This window comes from Candoia aspera, chromosome 1 (genome assembly GCF_035149785.1).
Source record: "Candoia aspera isolate rCanAsp1 chromosome 1, rCanAsp1.hap2, whole genome shotgun sequence".
NCBI classification, from domain to species: Eukaryota; Metazoa; Chordata; class Lepidosauria; order Squamata; family Boidae; genus Candoia; species Candoia aspera.
The window spans coordinates 30098925-30115805 of record NC_086153.1 but is presented as its reverse complement, the minus strand read 5'-3'; the positions used below and the strand labels follow the sequence as shown (position 1 = coordinate 30115805).

Genomic DNA, 16881 nt, shown 5'->3' with positions numbered 1-16881 from the left:
AATTGAAGAAGTTTAAGGGAGAAATTGAGTTGCAAGACATGAGTGAATTTGATCTTCTGATGGAATGTTATGGAAAAGAAGGGGTTATTATGTATGGGAGATTTTTTGAGGAGAAAAATGTTTGTGAGGGGAGCAGTTGGGCTGTTTGATTTCTTTAAGAAAATAGCTCTGTATTATGGGGATATGTAAATGCTTTGGTCTATTTTGAAGTGGGTTAAGGGGCTAAAAATATTTATCTGGATGGTCTTTTGGCTTAGGAGGATTTTATTTATCGTTAATTATTGGGATTAAGATTATTAAGGCTTTTTAAAAAAATATTAATTCATGTTGTTGTATTAATTATAATGACAATATATATATATATATATATATATATATATATATATATATATATAACCGCGCGGCGGGGTGAGCTCCCGTTGTTAATCCCAGCTCCTGCTCACCTAGCCGTTCGAAAACATGCAAATGTGAGTAGATCAATAGGTACCGCTTCGGCGGGAAGGTAACGGCGTTCCGAGTCGTCATGCTGGCCACATGACCCGGAAGTGTCTATGACAATGCCGGCTCCAAGGCTTAGAAACGGAGATAAGCACCGCCCCCTAGAGTCGGATACGACTGGACTTTACGTCAAGGGAAACCTTTACCATTTATTTATTTATTTATTTATTTATTTAGCTAGCTAGCTAGCTAGCTGGAGTTAAAATCTCTGGAAGAAACACTCATTTCACATGCCAGTAAGGTAATGCTCAAGGTCCTGCAAGGTAGACTTCAGCAATTCATGGAGCGAGAATTGCCAGATGTACAAGCTGGGTTTAGAAAAGGCAGAGGAACTAGGGACCAAATTGCCAATATCCGCTGGATAATGGAAAGAGCCAGGGAGTTTCAGAAAAACATCTATTTCTGTTTTATTGACTATTCTAAAGCCTTTGACTGTGTGGACCATACCAAATTGTGGCAAGTTCTTAGTGGTATGGGGATACCAAGTCATCTTGTCTGCCTCCTGAAGAATCTGTATAACGACCAAGTAGCAACAGTAAGAACAGACCACGGAACAACGGACTGGTTTAAGATTGGGAAAAGAGTACGGCAGGGCTGTATACTCTCACCCTACCTATTCAACTTGTACGCAGAACACATCATGTGACATGCTGGGCTTGAGGAATCCAAGGCTAGAGTTAAAATTGCTGGAAGAAACATTAACAATCTCAGATATGCAGATGATACCACTTTGATGGCTGAAAGCGAAGAGGAACTGAGGAGCCTTATGATGAAGGTGAAAGAAGAAAGTGCAAAAGCTGGCTTGCAGCTAAACCTAAAAAAAACCAAGATTATGGCAACCAGCTTGATTGATAACTGGCAAATAGAGGGAGAAAATGTAGAAGCAGTGAAAGACTTTGTATTCCTAGGTGCAAAGATTACTGCAGATGCTGACTGCAGTCAGGAAATCAGAAGGCGCTTAATCCTTGGGAGAAGAGCAATGACAAATCTCGATAAAATAGTTAAGAGCAGAGACATCACACTGACAACAAAGGCCCGCATAGTTAAAGCAATGGTGTTCCCTGTAGTAACATATGGCTGCGAGAGCTGGACCATAAGGAAGGCTGAGCAAAGGAAAATTGATGCTTTTGAACTGTGGTGTTGGAGGAAAATTCTGAGAGTGCCTTGGACTGCAAGAAGATCCAACCAGTCCATCCTCCAGGAAATAAAGCCAGACTGCTCACTTGAGGGAATGATATTAAAGGCAAAACTGAAATACTTTGGCCACATAATGAGAAGACAGGACACCCTGGAGAAGATGCTGATGCTAGGGAGAGTGGAGGGCAAAAGGAAGAGGGGCTGACTAAGGGCAAGGTGGATGGATGATATTCTAGAGGTGACGGACTCGTCCCTGGGGGAGCTGGGGGTGTTGACGACCAACAGGTAGCTCTGGCGTGGGCTGGTCCATGAAGTCACGAAGAGTCGGAAGCGACTAAACGAATAAACAACAAATATATATATTAATTTTTGATCTTTATTATAGTAGACAGGAAGGGAATAATTAAGTGATTGTTATTTTTGGGGGGATAGTTGATTAGGTGATTTATATTTTTTCTTTTAATATAAGGAGAGGGAGCAATGGTATTTAGTGATTTTTATAATGTGCTAAGGGGTTGATTTATAGAAATAATGTGATTTTGGTTTAATATAGAGTAAGGGATTGATTATGGAAAATTGTTGTATATCCTTGATGTTTAAAGTCAGAAGTCACTTCTTTTTGTAATTATTTTAAAAAAAATTCTCTTGTGTTTTCACACTTTTTTTAGTTTTTTTAGTTTTTAGTTTTTCTGTATCTTTTATCTTTTTCTGAAACTTAATAAAATTCTTTAAAAACATATATCATTAGTGTGCTATGATTACCCAATTATATTTCACCATCCTAGGCTTACCTGGAGATTCTGTGGAAGTACTGACCTGTTGTTTGGAGGCTATGAGTCTGGACAAGCTTAGCTAAATACCAGCAAGACAATTCACTGTTTGTCCAGAAACATCTTGGCTCAAAGGTGGCCCTAGTGATAGCTCTGGGTAGAGTTGCCATGCCAATAAAGCTTCACATCAGTGATTTCGGGGTCATTCATAACTCATGGATCCTATTGGAATAGTAGGTGAAAGCTGTGGCTGGGGTGTGGGGTCATAGCTACATCACCATGTAGTATGTTCTACATGGGGCCACCTTTGAAGGCAACCCAGAAACTGCTGTTAGTAGAAAATGCATAACCAGGATGTTAACAACTTGAGACTTTATTGTAATGTAACATCAGTGCTCTGTCATTATTCTGGTTAACAATTCTAATTCAAAGTGCTGGTTTTGACCTACAAAATGTTACATAGCTTGGCTCCAGGATACTATAGGAACCATCTCCTTCAGATGGTATATGTCAGTCTGATTTGACTATGAAGGGAGGAGATACTTTCTTGGGTTTCCCCAAGAAATCATGCATGCTCACACTATTCTAGGCAAGCTAGGAACTCTAATCTACAGACTACCTTGCAAGCCAACACATTGTTGCCAACATCCCACTAACGAGGAAGTACATGCAGTATACTGATACACACTCATTTCTTATTTGGTGAACATGGTACAAAACTATACATAAGGGATACTTTATATATGAAATTATTTTAGGACATGCTTATTTAAATATGTTCTAACATAGGAATTAAATCTTTACTATTTCAATATACATGTAGGCTTGATGCTATTTGAGGAGATAAGCTTGTATTTGTTTTACTTAGGCATGCATGTCCCCCCCACCAAATTGTCCCACAGTAAATTACAGATTATGCTTTTAAAAACATATGTTTGCAATCCTATTTCCAGTTTTAGACCACTATTTTTTCCAAAAAGGTATTTACTGTGTTAATATGTTAATATTTAAGATATTCCACATTTACAACACAGCAGCATAAATTATCACCACCCATGGCCTGATGCTGATGCCAACAACAAAAAAGATAGTAGGTTTGACCATTATTTTATTTATTGTTGTTGTTAAAATATTTATATATCACTTATTTGAACATCTAAAGCAGTTTATATCAGTAAAATAAATAAAAACTAGATTAAAAACAATGAAAGAAAAAAGGAATAAAAAGAAGCTACCAAAACCAAAAACAATATTAGGGGGTTAATGATTGGGTAACAAAATATATAAAAAGGTGAGTTTTAAAATATTTATTTGTTTGTTTATATTTCAAATTTCTATCACTGCCCACCTCTCCCGAAAAGGGGACTCTTTATAACATTTGTATTGGACCTGATGTATTACAGAATGAAATGTCCATTTCTAAAGTGTTATATTTGAAAAGGCTGTCATTTTTACCAGTTACAAGTCATATTTAAACAGCTTGATTTTTCCTAGGGTGTAGCACAGGTCAATAATATTCTGCTTATTGTTTCCATCCATCAGTTATGCTCTCCACAAGACTCTAATTCATTTCCCCTCTTTAAGAGTCAATAAATATTCTGTGACTATCTCAATTTCGTATTTTTGGATATCCCACTTCTTACACTGCTTTTCTTAAGGTCTTCTGTGCTTCAGCAGATCTTGGAGCTTCCCTAAATCTTCAAAAACTCCCTCTTGATAGTATCATTTTGGCAGCAAAAGTTAGGGTACTGTCAGCTTTAGACAATGGACAAAATTTGCTACCATAACCCCCCCCTTTTTTTTTGTTCAGCTTCTAAAATCAACAAAAAAACCTTCATGAAGACATTGAGGAGGCTCTTAAGAAAATGAATGAGATCGTCAAAGGTTTTAATAGGAGCTTACACAAATATTCACAAAATTTACCTGTATGAAGAAATTTTTCAACACATTTACAGTAATATAGTAGAAAGTCCTAAAGCTTATGTACTATATTTTGCTTAGGGAACAGGTGCTACATACTTATAGGGCTGGTAACATCAGGGAAAAAAATCACAAGAAAGAAAGATTATCCAGCTCTGAAGCTATAGCCAGAAGGAAACCATAGGTTAGAAATTTAAGGCTATGCTGTATAGTGGCATAGGTCTAATACCTAAGGGATTGTGAACTAGAAACTAAACAAAGTGAATAAATTCAATTTTGCTTTCTCCAAGAAAAAATGGACATACCCTACCAGCTGTTCTTTGATTAGACACACAGAACCCAACACATGGTTTTAGATGAAATACTGAGCATGAATTCTAGTGTAATTTTTGTTTAACATTCAGTATCCTGAAATTTCATAGCAGATAGCCACATGTTTCATCCTTCATAAAAAAAAAAAGTCTGTGTGCATCTGGATTGAAGATAGGCAGGCTTTTCTTTTCATCTGCTGCTCTCTTTATACCCAATGGAATAAGAACAGTATCAAAAATGTTCATTCCACATGAAAAGGATGGAAAAATTAAGCATTTTGCCTTCTTGCCAGAGGGGGGCATCCCATCAGCAGCACAGACTTTTAATTGTGTGAAAATAAAGTATGATTTGCAAGAATCTATATTTAACAGACACGAAAGATTCTTAACATTTTCTACCAGGTTAAGGTATAGTATTCACTATGTCATAAGTAATTTCTGATTATCTGTATCTAGTAACTATTTCGGTCTATCTCAGGTGTATCTTATTAAAGGTTCTAAGTCATCTCTGTACACTCACAAAATATTTCTAAAGTCACCTCAAGGCTTTGCTTAGGATTTAGAAATAACTATGATATGCCTGCATTCCAGTCACCAGCCCTGTTAACAATGTGGATTGCCGGTAAACTCTGCAATTAACTTGAACAAGAAACAAGACTTACCAGAGCCCTCTTGGAAACAACAGAAGTTATACATTGCTAAACTGAAAGTGCTTTCTGGATGTTGACATCTAACAGGTAGGCTATCTATAGCACACATACAGCCCTTAAATCTGTTTTGCCCCAGAAGTACTACAGGTTGCATCATCAGTTCTTGTTACATCACTTACTTTCAGATTATATTTACATCCTGACTTATTTTTGTACAACACAAGGCAGGATACATAATACTCCACCTCCTGCTTTTCCCCACAACAACCCACCCTGTGAAATAGATTGGGCTGAGAGAGAGCAACTGGCCCAAAGTCACCCAGCCAGCTTGCATGCCTAAAGGAGAGCCAGAACTCAGGTCTGCTGGGTTTCTAGTCTAGCATCTTAGCCACTACGCCAAACTGTCTCTCATTGTCTCTCTCAGGTTACACCCCTGTTTATTTTTAGAAAGATTGACACTTATGGGATTGGAGGTAATGTTGCCACCATAGAAAAAGGTTCAGAAGTAATATTGCACTGACAAAAGTTCAATGACCACTTGCTTGTGAATAATTCCTACTGAACACTGTTGGATATGCATCCATAAGATTCACTGGAAGAAAAAATCTTTTTTCTTCCAATTTTACTTTGTTCAAAATGTGAATAATTGACACACACACATACTCTTAAGCCTAGAACTCATTTTATGGTTCATTGGATACTATGCCATTTATAGTACATTCAAGATTAATTTAATTGAATTATTAATCCATACAGTAAGAAATTGCTTAAATAGTATTATTAGATATGATCCTAACAGCTTCTCAAATACATACATACTTCACAAAGGAACAAGTGGAGGGTTGCTTACGTGGGGAGTCCAGGAAAAAGAAAACTCAACTGGTAAGTCAACAAGACAATCCGGTGGCTCTCTGGGATACTGAGAGAGAAAAATAGAAAATGTTCATAATGTTTATACCTTATGAGTAATTTTTGCAACAAAACCAGACAATAGATTAAATAAACCCAAAGAAGAAAAAGGAAATAAAAACAGGTTGAATTAACTGCATTTCCTCTATTTCATAAATAGAAAGGTCAGTCTAATAATACTTTATTAAATTTATATGCCATCTGACTCCCAGGAACTTATGAAATACTGTATAAAGAACCAAAAGGATTCTTCCAAATATTTTCCTAAATACAGGAACACATTATTTAAAACTATTTTCTTGTCCTTCAGCAAAGGATCGTTACCTTGTCGTGGTGCTGGAGCTTGAGCACCTCAATGATGCCATGAGCTAAACCGTGAAGGGCCACCCAAGACGGGAAGGTCATGACAGAGAGGTCAGACTAAATGCGATCCCTGGGGAAGGTAATGGCAACCCACCCCAGTATTCTTGCCGTGAAAACTAAATGGATCAGTACAAACAGAGATATGTCGGTATACCATCGGAAGATGAGACCCCCAGGTCGGAAGATGGTCAAAATGCTACTGGGGAGGAACAGAGGATGAGTTCAACTAGCCCCAGACGTGATGACGCAGCTAGCTCAAAGCCGAAAGGACAGCTAGTGGCCGACGGTGCTGGTGGTGAACGGCGAATCCGATGTTCTAAGGATCAACACGCCATCGGAACCTGGAATGTAAGATCTATGAGCCAGGGCAAATTGGATGTGGTTATTGGTGAGATGTCAAGATTAAAGATAGACATTCTGGGCGTCAGTGAACTGAAATGGACTGGAATGGGCCACTTCACATCAAATGACCACCAGATCTACTACTGTGGACAAGAGGACCACAGAAGAAATGGAGTAGCCTTCATAATTAATAGTCAAGTGGCTAAAGCAGTGCTTGGATACAACCCAAAAAACGACAGAATGATCTCAATTCGAATTCAGGGCAAGCCATCTAACATCACAGTGATCCAAATATACGCCCCAACCACAAATGCTGAAGAAGCTGAAGTAGAGCAGTTCTATGAGGATCTGCAGCACCTACTGGACAACACGCCTAAAAGAGATGTTGTTTTCATCACAGGAGACTGGAATGCTAAGGTGGGCAGTCAAATGACACCTCGAATTACAGGTAAGTATGGCCTGGGAGAACAAAATGAAGCAGGACATAGGCTGATAGAATTTTGCCAAGACAATTCACTCTGCATAACAAACACTCTCTTCCAACAACCTAAGAGAAGGCTTTATACATGGACTTCACCAGATGGACAACACCGAAATCAGATTGATTACATCCTTTGCAGCCAAAGGTGGCGGACATCTGTATACTCGGTAAAAACAAGGCCTGGAGCTGACTGTAGTTCCGATCACGAACTTCTTCTTGCACAATTTAGGATCAGACTAAAGAGATTAGGGAAGACCCACAGATCAGCTAGATATGAGCTCACTAATATTCCTAAGGAATATGCAGTGGAGGTGAAGAATAGATTTAAGGGACTGGACTTAGTAGATAGGGTCCCAGAAGAACTCTGGACAGAAGTTGGCAGCATTGTTCAGGAGGCGGCAACAAAATACATCCCAAAGAAAGAGAAAACCAAGAAGGCAAAATGGCTGTCTGCTGAGACACTAGAAGTAGCCCAAGAAAGAAGGAAAGCAAAAGGCAACAGTGATAAGGGAGATATGCCCAATTAAATGCAAAATTCCAGAGGTTAGCCAGAAGAGATAAGGAATTATTTTTAAACAAGCAATGTGCGGAAGTGGAAGAAGACAACAGAATAGGAAGGACAAGAGACCTCTTCCAGAAAATTAGAAACATTGGAGGAAAATTCCAGGCAAAACTGGGTATGATCAAAAACAAAGATGGCAAGGACCTAACAGAAGAAGAAGAGATCAAGAAAAGGTGGCAAGAATATACAGAAGACCTGTATAGGAAGGATAACAATATCGGGGATAGCTTTGACGGTGTGGTCAGTGAGCTAGAGCCAGACATCCTGAAGAGTGAGGTTGAGTGGGCCTTAAGAAGCATTGCTAATAACAAGGCAGCAGGAGACGACGGCATCCCAGCGGAACTGTTCAAAATCTTGCAAGATGATGCTGTCAAGGTAATGCATGCTATATGCCAGCAAATTTGGAAAACACAGGAATGGCCATCAGATTGGAAAAAATCAACTTATATCCCCATACCAAAAAAGGGAAACACTAAAGAATGTTCAAACTATCGAACAGTGGAACTCATTTCGCATGCCAGTAAGGTAATGCTCAAGATCCTGCAAGGTAGACTTCAGCAGTTCATGGAGCGAGAATTGCCAGATGTACAAGCTGGGTTTAGAAAAGGCAGAGGAACTAGAGACCAAATTGCCAATATCCGCTGGATAATGGAAAAAGCCAGGGAGTTTCAGAAAAACATCTATTTCTGTTTTATTGACTATTCTAAAGCCTTTGACTGTGTGGACCATAACAAATTGTGGCAAGTTCTTAGCGGTATGGGGATACCAAGTCATCTTGTCTGCCTCCTGAAGAATCTGTATAACGACCAAGTAGCAACAGTAAGAACAGACCACGGAACAACTGACTGGTTTAGGATTGGGAAAGGAGTACGGCAGGGCTGTATACTCTCACCCTACCTATTCAACTTGTATGCAGAACACATCATGCGACAAGCTGGGCTTGAGGAATCCAAGGTTGGAGTTAAAATCTCTGGAAGAAACATTAACAATCTCAGATATGCAGATGATACCACTTTGATGGCTGAAAGCGAAGAGGAACTGAGGAGCCTTATGATGAAGGTGAAAGAAGAAAGTGCAAAAGCTGGTTTGCAGCTAAACCTCAAAAAAACCAAGATTATGGCAACCAGCTTGATTGATAACTGGCAAATAGAGGGAGAAAATGTAGAAGCAGTGAAAGACTTTGTATTTCTAGGTGCGAAGATTACTGCAGATGCTGACTGCAGTCAGGAAATCAGAAGACGCTTAATCCTTGGGAGAAGAGCAATGACAAATCTCAATAAAATAGTTAAGAGCAGAGACATCACACTGACAACAAAGGTCCGCATAGTTAAAGCAATGGTGTTCCCCGTAGTAACATATGGCTGCGAGAGCTGGACCATAAGGAAGGCTGAGCGAAGGAAGATCGATGCTTTTGAACTGTGGTGTTGGAGGAAAATTCTGAGAGTGCCTTGGACTGCAAGAAGATCAAACCAGTCCATCCTCCAGGAAATAAAGCCAGACTGCTCACTTGAGGGAATGATATTAAAGGCAAAACTGAAATACTTTGGCCACATCATGAGAAGACAGGACACCCTGGAGAAGATGCTGATGCTAGGGAGAGTGGAAGGCAAAAGGAAGAGGGGCCGACCAAGGGCAAGATGGATGGATGATATTCTAGAGGTGACGGACTCGTCCCTGGGGGAGCTGGGGGTGTTGACGACCGACAGGAAGCTCTGGCGTGGGCTGGTCCATGAAGTCACGAATAGTCGGAAGCGACTAAACGAATAAACAACAACAATTTTCTTGTCAGGAAACCGCTGCTCATCCAAACTATAGATTAAACTATAAAGAATTTTCTTATAGTTGGATTTTTATGGTATTACTCAGCATTTTTCCAACTCTAGCCAAAAACATGGTATGTGTAAACTATTGGAAATGTTAACAAATCAGCATGCCTCAATTAGCATGTAAATTGAGTTTCTCCCAGGATGCAACTCTCCGTGCTATTGAGGAAGCTGTTTGTTGCCACTCCCATTTCCTCTCTCTCTCTCTTCCTCCTTCTTCCACCAGGAGCTAAGCACATGGCTGTGTGCTGCTCCATATCTCTGGGCGCCATGTGGTGGGCCTGGAATTCCCATTTTCTACATGCAGCTCTTGGCAGCTATAGGGCTGAGAGATCACTAAGTATAGGGAAAGAACAGAAGAAACAAGTAACATCATTTTTCTACCGAAGATGGATGTAACTGAAACAAGAATAAATTCAGTTAAGACTCTTTTTACTTACCTTAAACCTACTCTGTTTAAGCGTGTGTTTCTTTATGCTTGGGAGGTCTAAGTGTGTAAGATCAATAACCTATGTTTCTCTGACGTGCTCATTAAAGCTATTTAAGATAATATTCTTTTTCTGGGTGCAGCTTCTCCACTGTGTTAAACTCTGCTCCATGCAGTGGTCCTAGCTGTCCACTAATTGCTCCATAAACAAGATAACTTGCTATTTACCAATAATAATTAAAAATGTTTCCAATATGCGGGAAGAAAATTAACCATCAGTTGTCTAGCTTCACAGAAGTTATCACTCACATCATTCTACTGATTTCATTATGTGTGTATGTTATATATGTGTGTGTGTGTGTGCATATATGTGTGTGTGTGCATATATGTATACACACACACACACCCAGATACCAGTGTTCCAATTGATATAAATGAGCTTCGTGCATTCAAATGAACACAAGAGCAGCAAAAACCCAAGTACAGCCAGTACTGAAATAGGTGCACTGATTAAAATATCAGTACTTTTCCCTAATCCACCTTAATAAAACTCATTATCAAAAGTCAGAACATCTGACATGTTAAGAGGAACCAAGGTTAAATATAAACACAATTTAAATCTTCCCAAATGAATCCACCCAAATGTTGGATACTTGCCACTTACTACTTTGAATGTACTATTCTTCTTTGTTTTTAGTCTTCCTGCTAAACTTAATTCAATAGCAGACCACATCCAATTGACTTTTATGGTAATGAACTTCAGTTTCTCTGTAACTTTATATCTGCCTCTGGTAATCTCCTACTGATTCTTCACACCTGCTCCTCATCTATGTTACACTCAAATTTATTTTCATTTCTCTGGCTATTTGGTATTCAAATTTGCACTTATATTTTATTATGTCTACTATGTTTTATGTTCCCTGCTGTATTTTCCATTTTTTAAACAAAAGTTTTATGGCTTGCAAAAGCTCTTATGCTTTGTTATTATGCTATTTTCAGTCAGTTACACTAATGACTTTTGAACAAGTGACAAAATAGAAAAGGAGTGATTAAAGAAATTCATCTGAATCACAGATGAGAAGCCAAGCACCATTTTCTTTCTCTGCAAACTACCTTTTGGATTTGGTAAAATAAATTAAGTTATTGTAAATATCTTAACCTTGTAGAAAATAATATTTAAATAAGGAATCTGCAAATTTTCAACCTGTAATATTAGGGAAAAAAAGTTTAGCTAAAAACAGCATGGCAATAAATTAGAGCAAAAACCAGTAGAAAATATGATTTGGCATTAGATGATTCTGCAATATAAATGGTGTATTCAAATGGAAGAAGAAATAACAGGTATGTTCAATGGAATTTATTCTTAAGAGTCCAATAATTATCATTCAAAAATACAGATGTTAAGTTATTGGTTTCTAAATAATACAAATATCTTACATTCTTTCTGAATATTTGGCTCATGTGGGTTTATCTGTTCATTCTTATAATCATTAACTTAAATTTCCTATTGTACTTGCAAAATTTTGTATAAATAACTCTTGATGATAAAAAGTGTTGTAACAAAATTAGTAGTTCCGTATGGCTTTATAAGTTCTACTTCTAAGAATTACAATTATATTAACCACCATTACCGAATATGTAACCAGCATGTACGAATTAACATTCAGATATTCCAAAGACAAAAAAAATCTCATTTAGTAGATATATAATTTTGCAATATTTTCTTTAAATATAAGGAAATAAAATATAGAATATTTTTAATAATCAGCCCATATTTCAACAAAGTATCATTTAAATTACTGCTTCATTTATTTGAAATGCAATTTTGTCTCATTTTACTCATATCATGTATCTCTGAAAATGTTTATTATCTTGTAAATATTTATATTTTTACAGTTTCCCAAACTGCAAAATGTTAAAACTTCCTTTTGAATGCAAAATACTTTGCTGCTGTTGTGCAGATTTAAAACTGCGTTGGCTATAAATCCTGGTAAAATATTTTTTGCTTTCTTCTGAAGTGGTGTAGTCCAAATGCAAGATTACTGTAGCTTCTCAGGGAAAACTGCAGTAACTATTACTAGAAAGTAGAACAAGAGATAACGTTAGAACTTAAATGGAGTTATAGTATTAAACTAAAAGGACATCAGGTATAACACCCCAGTTCTAATCAGCAAACCCACTATTTCTGGGAAGTATGGCATGAACACAACAGCTCCCTTGTTTTGATGATTTTCAAATGCTATTTCTGCAATTATGACATTAACACATTTAGTCCCATGTAAAACTGTTTAAGATATTGTCCCTTATCTAACTTTAGACCAGCATACTGTAAATTACTTGTTACATTAAAAAGGACTTTCTTTTATTTGTCCTAGACTATACTGGTAATCAATGCCATAATTGTATATACCAAATTCCATCATTATGGGAGGATGGAAATAAAATTCTATATACTTTCTTCACAATCATTTTATAAATCTCCACTAGGTTTGTGCACACAAACTGTGTTTGGACGCTGGGGAAAATCAGCATAAATTAATGGAGAAGGAAGAAGGACACAGAGAGTCAGAAAAAAAAAGTTATTTGTTCTATTGAAGGAACATTAAATATGTGAGGAATTCCCCCAAATTTGACATTTTATAATTTTAGAACATTATAAGACAAGAGGGTACTTTAAGTTTATTGATTTCAATGAGAGTTCAGTTTAACATATGCTTAAATTTCTCCCTTTGAAATCAATAGCCCTTGAATATATTTCACTTTGGCAGAATTGTCCACAAAAAACATATTGCTTTTGTTTCTTTAAGTAAATGTAACATATGAATGAACTGCTCAGAACATTTATTACAGAAATTACTACAAATCAAATTCCCGTCATCAAGCACACGTTTCATATATTAATTTTCTCCAGTGGCAAGTTTAAATGCCAGACACATTTTTAAAAAGGACAAACACAATTGATCCTTTCATCACTATAATCTTGTGAAACAGAGTTGATTGATGATCATGGGTTTCAACTAGATACTTGCATAATCTAAACTTTGCAAGCTGCAACTAAAATAACTTTCTATCCAATGTTTTCATGTTAGATAATACAAAACACAGAGTATAAAAGAAACTGAATTTGAATAGTCTTGGTAAACACTATTTTTTGAGTAATGCCTCAAAAGGAACAGACATTTTAAAACTATATTCCGTAACATCTAATTAAATGTACAAAAAATAATCAAATCCTTAACTTAAAGATTTCATTTAAGTGTTTGCTCTTCATGTTATTGGTCAGAAAAATGTGTGGAGTCCTTGGTGCTTTCTGAGCCTTGTTGTTTTCTTGCAGACATTTCATTGCCAGGTAAAAAGAGTTCTCAACAACCTCACCAAGAAAGGCCAAATTACACAAGAAGAACAGAGGCAAATGAAAAGCAGTGGACCCGTCCTCCCACGTTTCTACGGACGCCCCAAGATACACAAGCCGGGCATACCACTTCAGCCCATTGTATCATTACCAGGGATTCCCACACATAACATAGCTAAAGAGCTTACAAGAAAACTCAGACACCTCACAGAGGAGAGTGAACATTCGATCAACTCTCCACTACAGTGCCTCCAGAAAATCAAAAACATAAAAATAGAAGAAGATGAGATCATGGTATCATTCGACGTTACAGCTCTCTTCACAACCATAGACCCGGCACTAGCAAAAGAATCCATGGCTGCAGTTCTGCGCAACACACCGGACCTAGCCAAATACACCAAAATAGAAATACCCAGGATAATGGACCTCATCAACCTCTGCCTTACAACCTACTTTCAGTTTGATGGAGAAATATACCAACCGATCAAAGGAACACCCATGGGATCACCGATTTCAGGACTTATAGCAGAGATCGTAATGCAGCGTCTGGAAAGGATAGCACTCCCACACATCAAACCCAAAGTATGGATCGGGTATGTAGATGACACCTTTGTCAGCATACAAAAGAAACAACTGGAAGAAACCCACAAAACCATCAATAACATCTTTAATGGAATAAAATTGACAAGGGAGGAAGAAAACAACAACTCACTACCATTCCTGGACATCCTCATCAGTAGAGGAAATGATGGTAAGTTAGAAACACAGGTCTACAGGAAAGCTACCCACACCAACTGTCATGAGTGAGGATGGCGAGCAGGGGGCTCCCATCCAGGCTGTAAAGTGCATGCGTAGTACTGAGGAATTAGGTATCCATTCAAAGAGACACAGATCGGGCCCGCCTTAGTCTTTGGGGTTTATATGTCTGGGTTTTCTCACGCTTCTTCAGTTTGTTAGGATTCTCTGTTATGTAGCAGTAATAAATACTAGAGACCTATTCCTTGTCTCAGCGTGGTTCCTGGCTGTTAGGACATCAATCCTAACAAACACTTACTCCCATCGAAAGAGGGAGGAACAAAGAATTTAAAGGGGAGACATTTGGAAATGTCTTCAGAAAACCAAGAAATTCAGCTCGCCATCCAACAATTGGCAGCAGCCCTGCAGCAACACCAACAACCGGTAGATCTACAGGTCAACACATTACAAGATGCCATGCTACAGCAGTTACAACAACCAGCTCCGATTAACCCACAACCGGAGCCAGCAGCAGCAGCTCCGCCAGTAGTCTTGAGATCCCAGGGCAGTCTACCAGAGAAGTTTGGAGGAGAAGCAAGACAGTTGAGAACCTTCCTCACACAGTGCACTATGTTTTTCGACAGCAGACCGGCAGAGTTTCCCACAGACAGAACCAGAGTCACCTTCATCCTAAGTCTGCTAAAGGGACCAGCAGCCAAATGGGCTATTCCCATGGTGGAGAACAACGACCCGATTCTCAACGACTACCAGAACTTTTTGGCAAGTTTCCGAGCACACTTTGACAACCCGATCAGAGAGGTCACTGCCAGCCGGGAAATTCGGAAGCTCAAGCAAGGTAACAAGAGGGTGGGAATCTACATTGCTGATTTCAAGTTGTTAGCAGGAGATCTAGACTGGAATGAGAGTGCATTAAAAGACCAGTTCAAACGGGCTGGATGAAGAAATTAAGAATGAATTAGTGCGCCAGGGAACACCAGCTAACCTAGAAGCCTTATATCAGTTGTCTGTGGTCATAAATGCCAGGCTAGAAGAGCTCAGACAGATGCAGCCCGGGAGAAACAGGGCCCTCAGAGCACTTCCAGGATACCCAGCTCTCTCCGTGGCATCCGCTCACTCAGGACCAGAGGAGCCGATGCAGATCGGGGCGAGCAGGATGCTTATTTCCGAGGCTGAGAGGCAGAGAAGGAGAGAGAGAGCCCTCTGTTTTTACTGCAGAGCCCAGGGGCACATGGTGCGAGCTTGCCCAGCGAGAAGCCAAGCAACTTCAGTAAGACCCCAGGGCAAGCAGCTGAAACAAGAGCCATCTCCGCCTCTGCTTCCAACCAGGGAAACTCCGTCGGTCTCCCTCCACAGAGCTCAGCAGGGAGACCATCAATCAATTAAGGAGGGCTCATTCCGAGGATTCCAGGCAATCCTTTTACTTTTGTTGTTTATTCATTCAGTCGCTTCCGACTCTTCGTGACTTCATGGACCAGCCCACGCCTGTCGGTCGTCAACACCCCCAGCTCCCCCAGGGACGAGTCCATCACCTCTAGAATATCATCCATTCACCTTGCCCTTGGTCGGCCCCTCTTCCTTTTGCCCTCCACTCTTCCTAGCATCAGCATCTTCTCCAGGGTGTCCTGTCTTCTCATTCTGTGGCCAAAGTATTTCAGTTTTGCCTTGAATATCATTCCCTCAAGTGAGCAGTCTGGCTTTATTTCCTGGAGGATGGACTGGTTTCATCTTCTTGCAGTCCAAGGCACTCTCAGAATTTTCCTCCAACACCACAGTTCAAAAGCATCTATCTTCCTTCTCTCAGCCTTCCTTATGGTCCAGCTCTCGCAGCCATATGTTACTACAGGGAACACCATTGCTTTAACTATGCGGAGCTTTGTTGTCAGTGTGATGTCTCTGCTCTTAACTATTTTATTGAGATTTGTCATTGCTCTTCTCCCAAGGATTAAGCGTCTTCTGATTTCCTGACTGCAGTCAGCATCTGCAGTAATCTTCGCACCTAGAAATACAAAGTCTTTCACTGCTTCTACATTTTCTCCCTCTATTTGCCAGTTATCAATCAAGCTGGTTGCCATAATCTTGGTTGTTTTGAGGTTTAGTTGCAAGCCAGCTTTTGCACTTTCTTCTTTCACCTTCATCATAAGGCTCCTCAGTTCCTCTTCGCTTTCAGCCATCAAAGTGGTATCATCTGCATATCTGAGACTGTTAATGTTTCTTCCAGCAATTTTAACTCTAGCCTTGGATTCCTCAAGCCCAGCATGTCACATGATGTGTTCTGCGTACAAGTTGAATAGGTAGGGTGAGAGTATACAGCCCTGCCGTACTCCTTTCCCAATCTTAAACCAGTCCGTTGTTCCGTGGTCTGTTCTTACTGTTGCTACTTGGTCGTTATACAGATTCTTCAGGAGGCAGACAAGATGACTTGGTATCCCCATACCACTAAGAACTTGCCACAATTTGTTATGGTCCACACAGTCAAAGGCTTTAGAATAGTCAATAAAACAGAAATAGATGTTTTTCTGAAACTCCCTGGCTTTTTCCATTATCCAGCGGATATTGGCAATTTGGTCCCTAGTTCCTCTG

General features: G+C 39.1%; 1 protein-coding gene across 2 annotated transcripts in view; it reads right to left on the bottom strand.

Moving 5' to 3' along the window:
• FANCL (FA complementation group L) overlaps nucleotides 1-16881 on the bottom strand; it is a 69546-nt gene that overhangs the window by 17796 nt on the left and 34869 nt on the right. For both annotated transcript variants that reach the window (XM_063301224.1, XM_063301233.1), the window contains exon 7: nucleotides 6137-6205. In XM_063301224.1, coding sequence (XP_063157294.1) covers nucleotides 6137-6205 — 69 coding nt within the window. The remainder of the gene's footprint in view (nucleotides 1-6136; nucleotides 6206-16881) is intronic.